General features: G+C 36.2%; 2 protein-coding genes and 1 long non-coding RNA gene across 10 annotated transcripts; 2 read left to right on the forward strand and 1 right to left on the reverse strand.

The window, feature by feature from the left end:
• Positions 1 to 341: 341 nt before the first annotated feature.
• LOC148210584 (protein SLENDER RICE1-LIKE 1-like) lies at positions 342 to 2505 on the forward strand. Its single transcript, XM_088126131.1, has one exon. It carries the CDS (start codon positions 614 to 616, stop codon positions 2216 to 2218), a length of 1605 nt encoding a protein of 534 aa, XP_087982257.1. The 5' UTR covers positions 342 to 613; the 3' UTR covers positions 2219 to 2505.
• A 3682-nt stretch (positions 2506 to 6187) lies between these two features.
• On the reverse strand, positions 6188 to 16133 carry LOC111014477 (protein argonaute PNH1). 8 transcript variants are annotated; one of them, XM_088125106.1, is made up of 23 exons: positions 15994 to 16133; positions 14855 to 14914; positions 11576 to 11919; positions 11274 to 11482; positions 11046 to 11192; positions 10808 to 10941; positions 10575 to 10684; positions 10125 to 10463; positions 9925 to 10041; positions 9621 to 9728; positions 9462 to 9533; positions 9264 to 9386; positions 9007 to 9166; positions 8556 to 8677; positions 8328 to 8465; positions 8109 to 8251; positions 7952 to 8014; positions 7749 to 7812; positions 7520 to 7655; positions 7334 to 7407; positions 7114 to 7208; positions 6996 to 7027; positions 6188 to 6688 (listed from the first exon to the last, which is right to left on the reverse strand). In XM_088125106.1, exons 3-23 carry the CDS (start codon positions 11897 to 11899, stop codon positions 6519 to 6521), a joined length of 2880 nt encoding a protein of 959 aa, XP_087981232.1. In that variant the 5' UTR covers positions 11900 to 11919; positions 14855 to 14914; positions 15994 to 16133; the 3' UTR covers positions 6188 to 6518. The 8 variants fall into 8 exon arrangements, with proteins under 8 accessions (XP_087981232.1, XP_087981230.1, XP_087981233.1 ...); XM_088125104.1 differs by having other exon boundaries at positions 11576 to 11968; XM_088125107.1 differs by lacking the exon at positions 15994 to 16133 and adding an exon at positions 15705 to 15722.
• LOC111014478 (uncharacterized) lies at positions 6575 to 17774 on the forward strand. The gene is made up of 2 exons (XR_002601833.2): positions 6575 to 6712; positions 17492 to 17774. It is a non-coding gene; the product is annotated as an uncharacterized LOC111014478 (long non-coding RNA).
• The last annotated feature ends 3404 nt before the right edge of the window (positions 17775 to 21178 follow it).

Below are 21178 nucleotides of genomic sequence, written 5' to 3' on the forward strand. Positions count from 1 at the left end.
TGAACTACAACGTATTCAAATAGATATTTTACAACTCACCAAACCAACATTCTTGATTAAGGAAAGTTTAACGACAGGAACCTATTAGAACTATTTTTTAAATGTCCGGATATTAATATCATTTTTTGAAATTTATGAACCAAATAGAAATATATAAATAAACCGTAAAAATTATATTTCAGTAGGACAAAAATGGATCGAAGTAAAAAATACTAGGAATAAAATAGTATTTGAATTTTTTTGTAAAAATTATATTAAAAAAAAAAGCAAAAAAAAACCAAGTTTGATCGGTGGTTAACTGGTTATTTCTCAATTCCCTATGGCGTTGTTAAATTGTTCAGATACAGCAACGCCACCTCTCTCTCTCTCCTGCCGTGTTTCTCTCTCTAAAATCGTTTTCGTCCTTTCCCTTTCAGCCATCGCTTTTCAGTCTCTCCCTCACTCTCACACAACACACAGCCCATACACACACCCTCCAGAGTTTCCCCATGGCCATGGTCAACTTAGCTTCTCCCCAAATCCCCTCTCCCTAATTCTCTCTTCTTCAATCCCAAACCAATTCCCCTCCCCGGCCCCTAAATCCCTCTCTCCCTCCCTCTTGATTATTTAATTTATGGGTCCTTTCGACTCCGCTGCCGCCTCCTCCGGCTCCGGCAGCTGCAGCAGCGGCAGTTCCTCCTCCACCGTCACCAAGCCCCACGAGATCGATGGCCTTCTCGCCGGCGCCGGCTACAAGGTCCGGTCCTCCGACCTCCACCACGTCGCCCAACGCCTCGAGTGCCTCGAGACCGCCATGGTCAACTCCTCCTCCGAGATCTCCCAGCTCGCCTCCGACGCCGTCCATTACAACCCTTCCGATATCGCCTCCTGGGTCGATTCCATCCTCTCCGAGTTCAATCACAATCACGCCGCTTCCCTGCCCTCCGATCTCCCCGATTTCCCCGATCTCATCAATCAGACGCCTGAAAATGTCCCCTGGACCGACCCCTCTGTTCCGCACCAACATCAGAGCCTGCCTCCGCCTCCGCCGATGCCTCCGCAGCAGCTAACTGTCGTCGCCGCCATGGAGGAAGATTCCGGCATAAAGCTGGTCCACATGCTCGTCACGTGTGCCGATTCGATCCACCGTGGAGACCTCCCATTGGCCGGCTCCCTGATTGTGGAAATGCAGACTCTGCTCTCCAGCATCAACACCGATTGTGGCATCGGAAAAGTCGCTGGCTACTTCATCGACGCGCTCAGTCGGCGCGTTTTCACACCGCATGACATCAGCAGCAGCGCTTGCGGTGGCACCGCCTATGAAAATGAGCTTCTCTATCATCATTATTACGAAGCTTGCCCTTACCTTAAATTCGCCCATTTCACCGCTAACCAAGCCATTCTGGAAGCCTTCGACGGTCACGATTGCGTCCACGTCATCGATTTCAACCTAATGCACGGTCTACAATGGCCGGCATTAATCCAAGCCCTAGCTCTCCGCCCCGGCGGCCCGCCGTTGCTTCGTTTGACTGGCATTGGCCCACCGTCTCCAGACGGCCGTGACTCGCTCCGCGAAATCGGACTACGACTCGCCGAGTTGGCCCGTTCGGTTAACGTCCGGTTCGCCTTCCGCGGCGTGGCGGCGTCGAGGCTGGAAGATGTGAAGCCGTGGATGCTTCAGGTGGGCCCGAAGGAGACTGTGGCGGTGAACACGGTGATGCAGCTTCACCGGCTGCTCGGGAATCGGAGCTCCGGCATCGAAATGGTTCTCGGGTGGATCCGGAGTTTGAACCCGAAGATCGTGACGGTGGTGGAGCAAGAAGGGGACCACAACCAGAGCGGGTTCTTGGAGCGGTTCACGGAGGCGCTGTTCTACTACTCAACGATGTTCGATTCGCTGGAGGCGTGCTGCCTCCAGCCGGAGAAGGCGCTGGCGGAGATGTACTTACAGAGGGAGATTATCAACGTGGTGAGCTGCGAGGGAGCGGCTCGAGTGGAGCGCCACGAGCCGCTCGTCAAGTGGAGGTCTCGGCTCCGGCAGGCCGGATTCCGATCCCTCCATTTGGGATCCAACGCCTTCAAGCAAGCCAGCATGCTCCTTACGCTGTTCTCCGCTGAGGGCTTCTGCGTGGAGGAGAACGAAGGCTGTTTGACGCTCGGCTGGCACAGCCGCCCCCTCATCGCCGCTTCGGCTTGGCAAGCCGCGCCGGATCCAGATCATTCATTTCGAATACTATAATTACTATTATAATAATAATATTTTCAAAAAAATAAAATAAATGCCATGTAAAATTCTTTTTTTCTTTTTGCCCCCTCCCTTTCATCGAACCCCAAAAAAGAAAAAAGAAAAAAAAAATTAAAAAAGCTACTTCCATCCATCACATTGCATTAAATTTTAAATATAAAAGAGTCGATGATATGGACTTTCCATCTAATCTTCTCTTCTTAATCCGCTCCTCCCTCTATAGAGTGGTTTAGCTTTACCCATCAAAAGGTTTATAATATTAATCCATTATTTCTTTTAAATTCATTATTGTCCAAGATGTTTATATAATATATTTCCCATTCCTGTGTATTTATTTAATGATTTCATATCACTGAGAAATATTCAGATAACATGATTTGGAGATTTTAGATGTAATTTTGATGGTCCATGTAGATCTAAATAGATGGAATACTTAGCATTAATTAAGTCTAATTAATGTCAAGTGCCTATTTGCTTATTTTTGTAAAAACAAAACTAATCATGTTTTTGAGAATATCAAGTGTACATTAAGATTTCAGTGTTGAAGCAGAGAGGCCTGCCCTTAATTACTGGGTTATCTCCATGTCCCTTTTATAGGGACAACTTGGATGTTGTTGGTACATTTCATTGTTCCTAAACTTACCTACATTTCCACCCCTTCATTTATTTGTTTTTTATTATTACAATTTCCAACCTTTTTCTTAATTTATCAACAAATTAGTAAGTAAACGTGGTACGAAGTAAAGAGTGAAAGATTAGTATTTTTGGACGTAGGGATTAAGATGAAATACAAAGAAATGGTAGAATGATTTAGTCCATCTACTCCAAAAAATTTTAGTTTTTAGTGATGGTTTAGTCCGCAACAATTTAGTTCCTAAATTCTAATATGTAACAATATAGTTTAAAGTTTGTAACGATTTACTTTTTATCTTAAAAAATTTTGTCAAGTTAATTAGATAGGGATTCTTATATGTGTAGATGGTTAATGAGTGACCAAATATGTTTATAAATTACAAATACTAAATTGTTATAAAATAAAAAATCAATATTTGAGTTGGATGAGATTTTTTATGGTTAGAAATTGAATTGTTTCATATTAGAGACTAAATTATTAGTGATTTAAAACTACATAGACTAAATCATTACGAAATAAAATTTATGGACGGGCCAATTGGGACAAGGAGAATATGGGGAGGAGGAAAAAGCAAAAAATAGGAGTGGGGGTGGGGCTGTGTTGGGGAAAGGAGACCCAGGAAGGGGGTTGATTGGAATAGGGTGGCATGTGAGATTGCCCGACAGTAAAGGAAAAACGGACTCAGCAACCACGCCAAAACGGGACCCCTTTCCGCGTAATAATGAGGCCTGGCTCGTTTAGATAGGGCTGTTCTGTGCTGTGGCTCACATGCAACACACGATACACCCAGCCGTCTCTCTCTCTCTCTCTGCAACTGTGCCATCAACTCACCCTGCCCTGTCCATGGCCCTTCTTTCTTCCACTCACTCACTGACTCAACCCTCAGATCATCAACTTGTGCTCTTCACCATTACATTTTGGGCCCCTGCAAAGTGTTTGATCAAATGTCTAAAAGAAGCCTTTTTCTCCTTTCTTTTCTTTTTTGCTTTTTCCTACGCAGATTAACTCTAACTCCGACAACCACCCTCCCTTCCTTTATTGGTTCTCTCAATTCTCACACTTTTGTTCGGATTGAAAAAAAAATTGACTTTACAAAAATTTATAATAGACAAAAGATCGGTGAATATTAATATGATATAAAAATCAAAAAATTCAAAGGAACATTCGATAAAAAAAAATAGAATCCGACTAAGATCGATAAGTCAGAAAAAGCAATATCCCAATTGAGTTGTTGAAGTAGAAAGAAGAACGAAGGTTTGATTAGCGAGGAATAAGATGGCTAAGGAAACAGGCTTCCGTGAGTCGAGGGAATCAAGCCGATAAAAAAGCGGGTCGAGCCGAATGAATCCGGACCCGGTAGACCCGAGCTGTGGCCTACCAGTCCCTAATTTCACGTGATCCCGTTCTGCGTGCTGACTAAGTCGGGGAAATCCCATGGCCCACACTCAAAAATATTTGGTGGGGACCACCTTTTAACCTCTGCATCGACCGGCACATTCACGTCTCAATTATCTCCCACGTGTCGATAGCGATATTACTCCCTTTTTTTTCTTTTTTTATTTTTCCCTCTTCTTAAATTCGTAAAATTAATCCATAAATTTCTCTCTTTTTTCCTTTTTACCTGGTACGGTCCCTCGTGGGTCAATTTTCGGTGAGAGAGACCCGTCTTAGCCTAAAAATTGAAAGAGCCATCATTGAGGATGGGATCCTCTGCGGAGCGCAGTACGGAAATATGGTGTGCTGTGGTCCATCCTTCTGTAATCTGAGACCTCTCCCTTTATTTTTGCTAATCAAAGCGTTTTATTTTTATTTCAAAAAATTAATTAATCAAAACAACCATGATTGAACTTTTCACCAAATCACACCTCTCGATATCATAAATTATGTGACTCAAATCAATAATTAATAAATTTTTATTATCTTTAATCATTGTCTACTTTACCTAATAGCACATCTTAATTATATGGCTGCTTTTTTCTGCCCTATTTTCGCCTTTTCTTTCCAAATATTTCAACTCATTATTCTATCCACTGCTACTGTCGCACATTATTTCAGATATTTAAGATTACTAAACCTTTTAAAATATGGTCCAACAAACTCTATTCAAATATTTAAATGTGGAGTTTTTAAATTGAGTTTGGTTATAATAAACTAGATTTAAATAAATTTAGCTTAGGTTGAGTTAAATTAATTCAAGTTGCTCGTTCAGAAATTTCAATTAAATGAAATCTATTTTTTAATAAAAATTTGCTTAGGCACACATCTCTTTGACTTTTGTCATATATTATCAATAACAATTTTAATTTACCTGGCCTTCAACAGTTTTTAGAAAAAACAATTGGATCAACTCAATCATTAGAGTGTTATTATTGTTTTAAGTAAAATATAAATAACCACTTTAACTCAATATATTAAAAAACGTAAATAAATTCTTAAAACACTATTATTACCACAATTTATTTAAACAAAATGTTTTGGAACAACAATTAGATTATGTTTTCCTTGAGAGAAAATGTTTGAACAACAAAATCTAAACATTTATAGAGATATTTACACAAATAAAATAAAAATAAATTCTTAAAACACTATTATTACCACAATTTATTTAAATAAAATGTCGATTAGATGTTTGTGAATAAATTTCAGCTAGAAACATCTATAATTTCTTTATAGTCAATGATCACGTCCAAACTTCAAAGATTGTTTTACGACAATTTACTCTCTATTTTCAACCCTCTAAACAATGTAATTCACGTGCCTAATTATATTATATTAGATAATTGTAATTGATTTTGAGAGTTTTTAGGAATGATTTTGATACGTAAACTCAATTTTACAAAAACCAAAATTATTTATATCTTAAAATAGACATATTTATGTGATTCTTAAGTAATTTTGGAAAAAAAAAAGAACTTATTTGTGGTCAATCATTGGGAGGTGATCATTATATAAATTAAAAGAAAAGTTAATTGTAGAAAATTAATTATTTAAATACTTAATATTTTAAATTAAATTATTTTTCATTTCACTGTATTTTCACCTTAAATTTCGATAAATTTTATTTTTTCCTTTCTAAAATTTGTATCTATCCGACTTTAACTTTAATTTGGTTTGTTCTGTCTTTTTTCTGTATAAGATTTTTTAATTTCTCTCTAAATTTTTAGTCCCTACCCCTTTCTAAGATTATTTCTCTCTCATATATTTTTCTCTCTAATTGTTTTCTATCTTCTAGATTTTTTTTTCCAAATTCTCTCTTTAAATTTTAAACATCAATCGTTTAAAATAACTTGTAATTATATGGCCAAAATAACATACAAACAAAAGAGAGGTATGTAAATTTATTCTTCATATCCGTCTGTTAGGGTTTTGCAAATTGCAATTCGCAGTCAAGTTCTGGGTCAGGGCCTTAGGGCTTCATAGAAAATTTCGGCCTGTTAGCAGGTCTCATCAATCCCTATGAACAGAAGGGACGGGACAGCTTCTGGATCAATTAGTCCAACTTCAATGTTCAAACCAACCACGAGGGAGATCGGCAATTCCAAAATCGTATGCTTGGTCAAAATTTTGATTGCGGACCCTGTTTCTCAAAATGTGTATATATATTGAACAAATCACTTTCCGATCGCGCGCGCTCTCTCTCTCTCTCTCTGTTTTATTGCGTCAACAATAGAACATCACATTTTTCACTCTCTCTTTCAGTGCAGGCAGAGGCCGGACGCAGGTCCCATTTGTGGTGCGAGTGCAGCACCTTTTGGCGTTCTCCTGGGCGTCGGGTTCCACATAGAATCGAGCTCTGTACGCTGCTAAATGAGCGTAGTATGCTGGAGGAACTGCACCACGCCATAAATGTCACTGTAAGTACTGATTATTCAATGCCCTTTGATTTTGATGTCTTTGAATTCAAGTAAAGTAGCCAAGAGAGAGGGGAATGGTAATTTTCAAAACGAAGGAACGGACTAGAAACAGAAAGCAAGATATGTTTGAAGTAACTTTGGGGTTAAATGCTCTTTTGGTACTGTATTTAGCATTCTAGCTTAATAATGGAAAATCTACCCTAGATTGAAACACCATTTGGCTAGGATATTGTGGCTTGAAACTGGAAATATTGGAACAAAATAGGTAATGTTATGAAATTACCTACTGACACTGATCTTGTGCACCGAGCATACCTGTAGGAAAGTCATGTCTTAAAGTACTGTAGAAGGAGAAAGAGCTATGTTGGGAAATTTTGTAAATATGGTTTCATGATCCTTACGTGTAGCAGAGGTTATTAGTCAGAGATTGAATATCATCTGCACTGAAGTTGTTTTCATCCCAAAGAACATGATAATGTGCAGGACGACTCGTTCCCTGAATGAATGCAAACCCAATGTAAATATCTCCTTAGTGCTTCGAGTTTTCACCATCAATATCTCATCTCTGTTCATATTTTGAGTGTTATGTTTTACTCGTTATGATTATTCTCTACGCCATACCTGGATCCCTGCATGACTGCATAGATAAAAGTCGAACTCGGTCGGATGACATATCTTTGAATCCACGACAGTACCTACAAGTTAAGACAAATGTTTAAAATTCTGAACGGTAAAGTTCAGAGAAGTCCCCTTCTCTTAGTCAAAATCACATAGCGTTCTGCTATATCTTGCTTGTAAATGTGTTACCTGGTAAAATATTACCGCTCTTGTCAGTGCTGCTTCTATCATTGTGATTGGATGCAAAAAGTCTGGTATGATGTCGCTTTTGGACAACGATAAAAGTTACTGGAGGTTGGTAACTGGGTTCTAGTGAAGCACAAGCCTAAATATTTGACAAAATTTAAATCAAAAGATGTCCACCTTGATTTCTTAGAACAACAGCAAGTGATCATAAGTTTATAACAGAGTCACAGACCTTGCGTACCGCATCAAGTTCATGCAGTAAAACCTGGTAGAACTGACCCTCACTGACACCATCCCTACAAGCATAAAATGATACAACTCAAATCATAATATATTATTAGCTGGTCCACACCACATACTCTGGTTTTACCCCTGATAATCAAAACAATTATCCAAGTGAAGTCTCTCATGTGATTGTTTTAACCCCTACATTACCTGTAGAATATTATCCTCAATGGTTTTTGTCCTGTGGCCTTCTTAAATGAAAGCAAGAGCTCCCTGAAAATGAATGGACTTTGTTAACAATAGGCAGCTAGGAGTATGTTGTTTTATGTTCGTCCAATGGAGACTCTTATTAAAGTCGACTATGCACCTTATCATGCCACCGGCAACCATGCCCCGGTGAGGATCTTTCCACGTTTTGAACAAATCTTGAATCAGTTCTTCTCGGTGAGGTTGAGCACATACTAATCCGGCATATTTTGTAACTTCTGGCCAATCTTGGGAGGCCACAACCTGTATGACATATCAAAATGGCTCAATATTACAACACATTAAGGAATTCGAGTATTAAGATTTTAGACAAGCTTACGGCAGCTATTGATGGAAGAGAATCCTCCCCTGATTCTGGATGGGTAACGTCAGCTCCAAAGATTATTGTTGGTATGTCACTGACTAGTGGAATTCTTGACCGCAAAGCATCTAAAAGAACAGTGTTTCTTCCCCCCATCTTTGTAGAACAGAAAATTAAATCCACTATTAGATAAGCTTGCTAGTTTTTTAAGGTAGAGTTGTGAGAGAAAGATAAACTAGTGAGTACCTTGACGTTGATCTTAAGTGACACATTTGCTAAATACTGTCTGCTCTTCTTGAAGACATGCTTTGTTAGACAACACTGGGAGATCAATCCCAACTCTGTTTCGCAGATCCTTTTAAGATCACCTGAATGCAAAGTTTACTTCACTTGGATAAAATGAAAGGTTATGTTTTCATTATTAGAAATGTTGAAATTTTTTTTAATTTTAGCTCCTTGAAGTTGAAGCCATTCAAGTGAAGTTGGGATGCTTTAGATGTTCATCAAAACCTAATCTTCTTACATACTTGGAGATCATACAAGTTTAATTTCAACAGAAGTGGTCTAAAATGCGGCAAATGCTGACTTGAAGTCGCTCATAGATTTTGGACAAGGATTAGATAATCTCAATTCTTTCATCGTTAAAAGTCCTTTTAACAATTCCATATCAATATATCACACGAATGAAAACACATACCATATAAAGAGCCATTGCTGTCGGGAAGAATAGCTATAAGTAACTCTAACTCTTTCCCTTCATGTTTGTTATAAACTGAACTATATACAAATTTTAAGGCCTTCTTCACTTGATCTGGTCTTGCTGAGTATATAGGAACCGCAGGATCTGGGTTAAATTCCTGATGGGAAAGAACAACAAAATTAGATCTCATGCAGGATAACAAGGCTGTCAATTCTTAATCATTGAACCGTAATCAAATACAGGCAACCGTTTACCATGCCAGAAATTTGGCACATCTGGACCAGCTGTTGACAGAAACCACGAGCAATGCTCTCTTGGACGTTGCGCGAGAAATTGATACAAGCCCAGTATCTTACAACACTTCCGTTTATTACTTTCTGCAATGGAGCAAGAAGGTAAGTTTCCTTCTATGATATACATAAAAACACATCAAATATTAAATAGTGACCAACCTTGTTCATCATATTCCACTGACCAACTTGTGGAAGATGTTCCTTTTCTTTTCCCGCGTCGTTAAATTTTAGCTAGAGGTAAAAGATGGAACATGAGAAATATGTTAAAACATGAGGCGGAATAATCACGTGCTATACATAAATTTACTTCTAAAATACCCATGGAGATGGAAGAACTCGTGCTTCAACTGATGTAAGCTTGTTGTCAATGCTGATTCCGAACTCTTTTGCATACGGATCTTCCTCATATGCATTCTGATTAACAGTCTGAAAAGCAGCAAATAGCTTTGAGATGGACAACCAGTTACAATTTGATCTCCTGTTGTTTTATCTTTTTCTTTCTTTTTGACAATCTACACAATTACATGTCTTCTTAATGAACTAAGAAGTTCACATATCTATCAATTTGCATGGTCCAAAACATTGATAATTAGCAAATTGGAAAACAAATTATGGTTTGGACCTGTAAAATGTCTATTTCTTGATCTGAGGGTCTTTGACAAGAAACTTTCAACAAGGAAGTTATTTGCTTTTCGTTTAGTCCTTTGGTGTATCTCTGTCCTTTAAGTATCTTACATGCCTGGGGAAAAACATCACGTAAATTCTCTGTAGGCGACAAACTCAAATGTCAAAGGTAATTGCAGGGTAGTTGGTAGAACTGACCTCCATGGGTAGATAATTCACCTTCTTCTGGTTTCCTACTTGAAGGCAAGGCAAATGTGTATACTGAATGGTATATCCATACTTCTCTTGGAAGTACTCAACTACAGATTTCATGTTCATCTGCTCATCAAGAGGGAAACTGTAGCAAAACAACTCAGTGGAAACAATATTAAAGAGCAAAAGACAATTAGAAATGCAGAATAAAGAGGAATGAGGCCAATATTTTATATACATTAGCTCTCTTGTAGGCTGTGATGTCAGTCCTGAAATTCGATATTTCCTTCTTACATTTCCTCGGTGTGTAACTTCAACTTTTACACCCCTTAGTACTTTTTTAACCTTGCAAAAAGGCACCATTACTTTGTTCAGTGCAAAATCTTTCAAACTCTGATGATATTATGATCTGAATTTCATGCTTGAGAAGCTTAAAATATCCAGAGCACATGATACCTTGATACGATCAGCATCGGACAATGGTCTAGTATACACATCTTTCTTCAGAATTTGAGCAACAAAATCAATGACAGGGATTGCTTCAAAGAATGCAGTGGATGACATGTCTGAGATACGAGATGCAATTCCGAAAAGACAACCGAAAGAGAAGTCAATTCAGGCTGAAAAACACAGCCAATGAAGAAGCATAGGAAAAGAAAACTCTAAATGGAGTGAAGTTCTATGCCCACCAATATTTAGTGACAATCCCATTTGAGTAGGTCGGATGCTTTGATAGAAACCACGCCATGCTTGCAAACCACCCCCAACATGCTGAGGTTTCTTAATGCAGGGAGAGTAAAAGAATCGCCCAACTGATATATATCTATAATTCCAGATTGAAATTTACCAAAGAATTGAAAACTATAAAGCAGCCAGAACAGGAAACCAACAAACAAGAACCAAAAAAAAGGGCCATTAGATTCCAACCTTTGAGCATGAAGCTCCCTCAAGACTATGTCAATAATGGCCAAAGCATCTTGAGGGTTATTAACTTGTTTGCCAGCAAGTAATTCTCGTAACTGGTGCATACTAGCCAAACTTACGAACTTTATCTGCACTTTAAATTCTCGTTCCCTGATACGATTACCCCAGATTGAGTCAAAGTTTTCCCACAAAGAAAAAGCAAAAATATGTGAAGAAAAGAAGAAAATTTGCCTGGGATTGGTTGTCCCCTCTTCCTCATGAGCCAAAATGACAGTGAACTCTTTTGATGTGAAAGGCAGCAATCCGGCTGTGTACAGGTTTCTTCCTCCATCATACACTGGCAGTCTCATCCCCAGTTCTGTGCTTCTATAATGTTTGACCAACTCAGTCAATATATTCTTCTTCATTTTTCGAGAAGTAACTTCTGGGGTTATCATAACCTGCAAGCTCAACAAATACACACAATTCATATTCATATTGCTTCATTTTGGAGAAATCTTCTAATTAATATTATAAAAGTGATTCCAACTTACAGTGTAGTGACTTATGTCTGATTCAGGTATTTTTGCCAGGAAGTGATTGGCTTTAACCAAGCATTTAGTCCCCAGCTGGCCAAAGCCTGGCCTGCTGGGAAACATTAAGCTTTTGCTGGAAGATGTGGAAGAGGGAAACTCCAGATTTGGATCAAGCTCCTCTTGCTTGAGTCCTTCCATGGCAGATCCTTTTGCTCTCCTCTTTCCTTTTCTTCTCCATAAACTAGTCTTTTCAGCATCCTTTAATCCATGTAGGGATTTCAACACCATTTGAGAAGATGGTATTACATGTTTCTCTTCAGGCTCCATTTGCATGTAGGGCATTTTTTTTTGTTTACTTTTCTCTGTCACACAGAGACCTATCGCTCAGCACAACACTTAACTAACTCAAAGCTGACAAAGGAAAACATGGCAAAGATTTATGTTGGTGTAAGAAGCCATTTCCATGTTCTCAAGGGGTGGTGCTTAACAGAAAGGCAGGAAGCATGCTAGCGGTCGCAAGATAAAGAAATAACTATCAGGAAGATAGAGAAGAGAGAAAGAGAGAGAGAAAGAAGGAAATAGCATAATATCTAGACAGCGTCCTACATATTCTTCAAAGCTTTATATATAGTGGAATTGTAATCAAATAGGCTGAACAAAGTTCTTCATCTTTCCCATCTTCGAAAGTGGTGCCTTGGCATCATATCAACCTGGTTAGTTGGCTAACCAAAACCATTCCGTTCAGAATTACAGAAAAACAGTAACATATATTATGGAAAGCATGCTTATATTGGTTGAATTCTGTGTTTCTATAGTAAAAAAGCAATGAGATTTTCTTAATGTATTATTGTTAGTCTTAACATTATTTTAGAATCAAAGTGAAGTGACTGCTGTCGGATGTCAATTAGATCATGCGGGTCAAACATAACATTTGACCCCATCTTACACACACCTCACCTCTTTGAAACAAGAAAAATTTCTCCCATAAATGGTATGAAAAATTGAATGGTAGGAGTATTGTTTTGAGGGAAAAGGAAAAGAAAAAGAAAAAGAAAAAGAGAAAAGGGTTGATGAGGGGGAGTGGTCCTAATGGAAATGGTTGGGGTGGAATGCTCTATTTATTCCCAGTGGTTTTGCAGGAAGAAGAGGACAAAGTTGTAAGATGGGCAAAGAATACAAACTCTTTTCAGCGAACAAAAAGGAGCTTTAACTCATCCCAAAGCCCACCCACAGTGCTAAAAGCAGACAAGTATTAAGACAACACATAACAAAGTAAGGGGGGGAAATCAGATGCACCAAATTAAACAGCTCCCTTAATTAATTCCCCCCAGCAGCATTTCAGTCTTATCTCATTGTTTCACTGTTCTTCACAAACCAGACACCATTAATGGCCCCCTGTTATAGCAGCCACACATGTCAAATTCTTTTGCCACCCACCACTCAGCTCCCAGCTTTATTTATTTGATTTTTTTAATATAATTTCTCCCAAGAAGTTGTAGCTGCCGGAGGAAGCTAAGCATCCAGTTTTGGTACTGAGGGCATCATCACAAGAGAGACATGAAGAAGGAAAAATAAAGATTCAGACCAAACTAAGCTCTTTGTCCCTTTCAATGGGGATTATTTAGCTTTAATTCAAAACAATTTCCTCAGTAATGTATAGCAGAAGAGTAGTGGGTTTGGTACTAAGAATGTGTTGTGTGTGTGTTGACATTTTGAAACTGTAGGACAGAGCATAAGGATGCAGGCTCTGGTCTGGCGAAATAAATGTCAAAGAAAGAGAAAAATGAAAAAGGGGAGACTGAGAAGGAGATAATCCGATCTGTCTGTATTTGTATTTTACTTTTCCCACTTCATATTTATTCGAAAGCTACGGATCAGACCAAGATTCATTGACCAACACAATACGACACCCAAACTGTGTGAGAACCACAACTCACTGCTCAAGTACCATAATTCTGGATTTTGGGAAAGATTCATCCTTCTTTCAATCCCCCTCTCTTATTTTTTTCACTTGATTGGTTATGTCACCAAATCTCAAGTGTATTATTATTATTTGAAAAATTATTGTAAAAGACTTATAGATAGAATGCAAAAATCAAATGAAGCCTGAAAGTAGACAATATCGTATCGTTATGAAGTATGAAGACTTTTAGATAGAATTAAGGTTTAGAAGCGGTTATTCTTCCAATAGAAATGAAAAGAATAACTTGAGTGCTTAGGTTGAATTCGAAGGAATTGTGTAAACCGAGTAATTTTGGAAGTTGGGTATCTAGAGCTTTTTAAGATGCAGTATTCAGAAATCCCTTCCTACTTGTAAAACAACAAATAATTAGTTAGAGAGACAGCTAGAGATTTTCGCAGGCACAAAAAGAAAGTCAATGCCTTATGTTCACAATAAATAGGAACCCCAAAATCAAAATGGAAATTGTATATGAATATGAAAGAAGTGGAGGGCAGAGATGAGATGAGAGACATCACAGAGAATGTTGTTGAGACATCTCTATGAGATGTCAAAAAGCATAAACTAAAGTGAAAAACAAAAACAAAAACAAAAAAAGCAGAGGCAAAAGTGAAGGGTTTTGAAAAGACAAGTATGGCCAAAATGTGTACAATATCTCCTCTCTGCCGTCACTTCACCAACTCTCTCTCTCTCTCTCTCTCTCTCTCTCTCTCTCTCTCTCATGAGACCCATCACGTGTGGTAGAGGTTGATAAAGTTAGGTGAAAAAGTGGAACATCCCTAATTCTTCTCACTTTGCAAACTCACCACAAGATAAGATATGCTTGGGACTTGAGAGCAATAACTCTTAAATCTCAACTCATATACTTACGTCTATTTCTATGCACATATCTCCCACCTCTAAACTTCAAATAATAGTTTCAATTTAGTCATTTTCTAAATATACCATATTTGTTGTGGATTGTAAGCTTACGTGACTGATTCTTATTGACAAAGTAGAAATTGAGCAGAGGAATTAACATAAGAGGGGAAAAAATATAAATTTGGAAGAGTTAGACATCTTATTTTCTTAGTTGGCCTAATTTATATGTAGATTTTTGACAACTCAGTAAGTAACATTCCATAAAACTTAGCTTAAGTTGAAATAGTATAATTGAAAAATGTTAGATCCTAAGTTATTCAATTTGTTTATAATAATTATGACATAAAAATACTCTTTTTAAGTTGTAACAAAAGAACCTACTACTACTGGATGGGACATGGAGTAGAGAGGGCAGTGAAGGAAATTAAAGCATGGTCTGAAAATCGCCGACGAGAGAGTTCATAGAGAGAACAAACCTTGAGGTCTACGCCAAGGACTGTGAAGAAGTCATTAGGCCAGCCATTAACTCAAGACTCCTGCCAAAACCACCGCCAAATGTATTAATTACACACCAAAAAAATACATTATAAAGACAATAAACCGCATTGATTTGCTGAAAACCTGAACTAATCGATCCTTTAACATAAAAGTTAACCAAGTATTTGACGTCTGGTCCAGAGACTGAGACTGAGGCAGCAAAAAGAAGAAGAAAGAAGAAGAAGATGTTGGAGGATCTGTTGGTATTTATGGTCAACCTTTGATTTGATTGGATTTTTCTCAGAACCCCAGCTGTTGAAATGTTGCCAAAAGCAAGTATGCAGGATAATGGCAAATCGAAACCAAACAAGCAGCACTTTTCTGTTCTATTTAGTATTTATTTCTGTATTAGTTAATTGATTCAATATCAGTAAAAGAATGGAAAAGAAAACGAAAACCAAAGACCCCAGATGAGAAGTTGAAGAGAACGACTAACTTTTTATACATATAACATTTTGCTTTTTAGAACTTGAGGTGTAAATCAGAAAGAACATTTTAAAAAACTTTTTAACAATTTTTTTTTATACAATTTTAGATTTAGATGAACCAATAGGCAATTGGTTTCTGTTTCTCTCCACCCTTTATTCGTTCTGCTCTGAAATAAGAAATGGGATGTTGTGAGTAACAGAGGAAGATGCGAGGAAAGGAGCAGAGTAAGTTGGAAGAATGGAAAGAGAACGTGGGGAATCGAGTTTTCTTTTGTTTCTTTAATGATATGGGGGACGGCGCCGTCTTGGGAAGAATTTAATAAAGAGTGCAAAAGAAAGAAAAAGGAGAAATAACAAAAACCTTGTGGCTTTCTGTTGAGAAGCAGAAGCAGAGGTGGATTGGCATATGGCATATGGCACTGCCTTTAAGAAAAGGAAAAAGAAAAACAAAAGAAGAAGAAAGAGGTTAGAAATGGGCTTTTTTTTTTTCTTTAGCAGAAAAAGAAAAGGCTAGCGTGCGCTACTGCCACTGCCTGCCCTTTGATTAAACAAATCAAAATTTCTCTCTTTTGAAAAAATGTATGTTGCAAAGGAACTGAAACCAAAGCTCAATGATGTGGGGCTGTGCTGAGGAATTTGATTAAACTAACCCGTAAAGGAGTAGGGACACCCCTGTAATTTCCTATCGCTGTCTGGGGTCGCGGACGGCGGCGGCGGCGGCCGGAGCTTTATTAATGGGACTGTGTGAAGCTATGACAGCATTGGTATGGGGCATAAGTTTATTTTTCCGGTGGGTTTGGTGTCTGTCCTTTGGACTTCGATGATGGGTTGTGAAGGAAATTAAAATGAAAAGGAAGGTGAAGACAGTGCGGCGGCCGGAATGTTCTGGGCGGCGGTGAAGGCGGTGGAACCGACCTATCTCACCTGCTTGGAAGATATGGGGTTGCTGCCGTACAATCTGACATTCATTCGCACAATATATAATTTAGCTTCAAATATATGCGTATATAAGATCATTTTTTCCAATTTACAAGGATGTCAACTTAAATATAGCTAATTAGTTAAAATATGTATTATGAATCTTAAGATCGATGTCCAATCTTACATATTAAACTAAAAATTAAGAAGAAACATAGGTAAATTAAGAAAAGAAAGTGTAATAAATTATTCTTAAATATAGTTCAACTAGTCAAAGTATGTATTATGAATCTTAAGATCAAATGTCCAATCTTACATATTAAATTAAAAATTAAGAAGAAACACTTGTAAAATAAGAAAGCAAGCGTAATAAATATTTTTACCACTTAAACTAAGAACGAAAACAAAATCTTCGAGAGTTTATATGTAATTTTACATTTAGATGGCGGTATAATTTACAATACTTTGGATTAACATGAATAGTATCTATTAATTATTTATTTTGAAAAGGACTAGCATTCATTTTTAGGAGTTTATAGTACTAAATAGATTACCTAAAAGTTAGGTTGGTGGAGAGTATTTGAATCTACAATTTTTAGAGACAAGTAATGTAATGACAAATTGAGCTATATATGTATGTCATATTTTACGTTTGATTACATCTTAGGTTTGGTTTTTTCTTTTTTCTTTTAATTTATTTTTTGTAAAAAAGATTTTAACTAATTTGAATATTAATGTAGTAGTACTATTCATCATCCATACAGTGGTGAAATTAAATACAGAGTTAAACTAAAAGTTAAAAATAAAAAATTTAGTTTTAAATATGAAAGTACCAAAATAAAAGGAAGTAAAATTTTTCATTTATTGGTTTAGTACGTAGACAGATTAAATTTTATCCTCTTCTTTCACTTTTATTTAATTCTTAAAGAGAGAGACTGGATGCCAAAATAATCAAATGATTACCATAATAAGCCAAGAAGTTAATTCTTAATGAGCGTGTATTAAACATAAACTTAATAAGTGGGTAATTATGTTGGTTTATTGATTATTGTACTTTAATGCACACACTAGAGAAAGAAGGAAAAAAAAAAGCCAATTACAACCAACCAATCACATTTACATTCTATAGAGTGTACCATGTCTGTGCTTTGAAAAAATATCAACATTTCCATGTTATCTATCCCCCACCACTAATTCTTTCCCTTTGCACTTCTCAATATACTACATTAGGTGTGAAATTACCACATCCAAAATTCAATGATTCAAGCCAAAAAAAAGCGATATGGGTGGAGTCGTCCGGAGCCATCCAGGTCGAACTACCCAACCAGACCAAATTTGAGTCGACCCAGTCCTAAGTTTGATTAAACCGGATTACATGAATCAATACAAGGAGATTTCCTCTATAAATAAGAGAAGAGAACAGTCTAGACGTGAAATATGCTCTCACAACTGTACTTTTTGATACTCTCGATGAAACTTTTTACTTACATATCAGAGTGTGTTGGACTTAGCACCAGAGGTGTGTAATTATTTTTGTGTGTAGGTATTCGCTCGAGATGTCGAACCCAAATATAAATCAAATCTATAACATAATATTTTTTACCTCTAAACTTAGCTAGTTGTTTTAATTCTCACTCTAAAACAACCCTTCAATAACTCTGTCAAAAAGTTACAAATTTCAAAAAAGAAAAAAAAAATACTCTAATGTTGTTTTTATATGAATCATATTAATTTCATACCAAATATATGTTTGATAACTTATAATATACGTTTTTCAACAATATTTCAAACGGAAGTTTCTAAAAGGGTAAAGATTGCAACATTTTTAAGTCTAAGGTGCAATTTAATGAAAATGAAGCCCTAACTAATAAAGAAAAAAGCTTATGGTAAGCCCTTGTCAATTTTAGAGTTTAAATTATCTTTTCCCTAACATATATCTAGTAGAAATTAAAAAAAAAAACATAAATTTAAAACATAAACCGCATTCTGTAACATTTTAAATATGTTTGTTTTAAAAAATTAAATTTTTTTTACTCCTCCCGAGGAAATGTACCTCATCATTGTGATGAAGGTTTCACTATTTAGGTTCTCAGAGTGTCTGTGTGTGTTTTTTTTTTCTCTCTTTATTATATTTATAGAGTGCGTTTGAAAATGCTTTGACAAATTTAAGTATATTTTAATAAAATATTTTAATTTCTATGCACTTTTAGTAAGACATATTTTATAAATACTTCACTTTTTGATGTTTGGTTCTAAGCTCTTAAAAATACTTTTGAAATGCATTTTATCAAATATTTAGGTTAAAATACTCTACAAAGTACTTTAAGATGCTTTTAATTTTTTTTTCAAAACTACTATTGTGTTACTCTCCAACATAATAATTTTGAATGATTTTGCCCACACCAAAAACACCTCCCAACATGCATATCGATGCATTAACCTTAACGTTAGTGGTTATATTTAATTTTTTGTTTTTCGTCTTTTAAATTTTAGTTTTATAACTTATAAATTTCTAGTGTTTGTTTTAAATTGTAGGTTGGTTACTAAATACGAAGTATTCTACCTATAAGAGTGAACTTCCATATGAGAAGTTTGTATCACCGACATTTGAATACATTTGTGATATCTTCTATTGATTTCTACTCTCTCACATTTCACATTTTCTCATTGTTCATCAAACACTAAAATTTTACTTGCTTCCGCATTGTTTTTTTTTTAACGCTTTCAGTTTCTCAACACCTTCAACTGAATCCTATTCTAAACAACCTCAATATAAATTAAGGATGATAATATTAATGAAAATGCATGACCCAGAAGATAGAATCCCCAAAAAATGACTAAAAATCACAGCTTTTTTTTCAAAGGGTACAGACAGAAATGTTAGTGACGAGTGAGCAGCAAAGAAACAGAGATTAGGTGGTGGCAGTGTCAGCATCAATAGAGGGGGAGCCATATTTTCTTTCTTTCTTGTTTTTAATTTCAAACAAAAAGAAAAAGAATGAAACTTTATCATCTTAGGAGAATTATTATTGTTAATGACAAGACATGGGTTGTTTGATACATCATATATATCAATCACCAAACTTTCCCTTTCTTTTTGGCAGAATATGGAAACAAAACAATTTGCTCATCATTCATTCTCCTCTCTTCCAATCCAACTTTGAAAATCTTTCAACTTTTTTTTCTTGTTCACTGACATTCTGTTTGCAATGGGTCATGTTTTTAGGTAGTTTGATGATGAAGACAAATGGTAGAGCCCATCAAACAGGAAAAAGTTTATAACACCACACGACTTCCCATATTTATCCGTCTCCATTTTTCTCAACTGGGATTCCAATTATTCTTTTCTTGAAGTGAAAGCTCACCAAAATCCACAGGGGATCAAATACTTTAGTTTATAAGTAATGACAAGATTTTTATTTTTATTATTTTTTTATTTTGTAAAAAGGTACGAGATTTTTGTCAACAGAACAGTTACTAAGATTTCTCAAATATTTGGAGTAGAAAAATAGAAAACGAGAACGACCCTTGAGATTCCCATAAAATTGAAAAAATGATGTGATTTTATTTCATGTGAATCCAAAAAGTAGGAGGCAATTAATTAGCCTGACGGCGGCCCATTTCTGACACTGTTGGCCCATTCTAATGGATAATGGGCTTCGTCCAAGATCCAATAAGTGTGAAAAAAAAAGGAAAAGGTTGAGCAATGGCCAAAGTTAGTTAGTCAGAAAATAGAAATTTGAAAACAAATTATTCAATAAAAAACAGAATTGTATTCTTTGTTATGTTTTGAGATAAGTGTTTAGTAGCAGATTTAGTAATTGAATCTAAATTTAAAAAATTATTCAACGTTTGTTGAACCATATATTTGTAAACTAGATTTAGTTATAAACTAAATTTAGTTTAATCTAAACTTATATTAATTAATTTAATAATATTTTTTAATGAATTTTGTATAATTATGATTTTACAAAGTTATATAATTTAGAATACATTACATTTTACATGTTTCAATTTTAACCAGCATAAAATGAGTTTATAATATGAATGTAGTATTTTTTTTAATTAAAGTTTTTTATCTTTTTAATGTAATTCTGCATCTTAAAAATTTCAAATTCTGAATCTGGAAACACTGTAAATATAAAAAAATTAATTTTAGAATTTCTACATTTGGATCACAAGAATCCGAGTTTCCAACCAAACAGACCCTTAATTTGAGATCAAAAGATTGAGCCTCTAATTTTGTGATTGAAATTTTCTTTTGAATTTGTAAGCAGCACCTGTGTATGATCAAGAGTTCATGAGTCCGAGTCCTGACGGCAAGTGCTAAATTTTTATTTTTTTTTCCTCTTTTTGAAATGACAAGAAGAGTTTGTATGTGTGTTAAGCTTAATACATCAGCAATTTACGATCTCCTGCCCATTAAGTTTCTTCCAAATCTTCATCTTCAAGTCCTTTATCTTTACAACACATCTGCCAAAACAAAACAGATAAAATTAAATTCCCATGGAATTCAATTCCAATTCCAATTCCCTTGCATGAATTATTTATATGGGAAAATACAAAAAATAAAAATAAAAAATTAGAACATAAAAACCTGATTCTAGTCAACAATTTCCCGTTGATCTCAGTTACAGAGAATTTTCCATTCACATACCCAAATCGAATTCTGGCATTGTCCCTAATTTGAGAGGTGGACAAAGACAAACATGTCGCAGCCTCAGCCTCTTCTCTACCTTGTACATACACACGTAATTTAACGCGACGATTAACGTTGTATCGGATTTTGAAGTCGCTGTGGCTAACGTCGACATGTCGGCCCGGAAGGATCTCGTGTTCCAGTACCAGAAAGTTACCGGGTCCTCGGATTACCCGGTACACAACCGGGTCCGAGTGGTGGTTCTCGAGCCGGGTTAC

Source organism: Momordica charantia (assembly GCF_013281855.1).
Source record: "Momordica charantia cultivar OHB3-1 chromosome 6 unlocalized genomic scaffold, Mcharantia_2.0 BLBB01000006.1, whole genome shotgun sequence".
NCBI classification, from domain to species: Eukaryota; Viridiplantae; Streptophyta; class Magnoliopsida; order Cucurbitales; family Cucurbitaceae; genus Momordica; species Momordica charantia.

What these genes read in the sequence shown, in the direction of transcription:
- LOC111014477 (XM_088125106.1), bottom strand. Translation starts at nt 11,899, where the DNA reads ATGCCCTACATGCAAATGGAGCCTGAAGAGAAACATGTAATACCATCT. An exon ending in GGGATTGTCACTAAATATTG is followed by an intron (nt 10,685 to 10,807) that starts GTGGGCATAGAA and finishes CTCGTATCTCAG; the next exon opens with ACATGTCATCCACTGCATTC. An exon ending in CCGATGCTGATCGTATCAAG is followed by an intron (nt 10,464 to 10,574) that starts GTATCATGTGCT and finishes CCTTTTTGCAAG; the next exon opens with GTTAAAAAAGTACTAAGGGG.
- LOC148210584 (XM_088126131.1), top strand. Translation starts at nt 614, where the DNA reads ATGGGTCCTTTCGACTCCGCTGCCGCCTCCTCCGGCTCCGGCAGCTGC.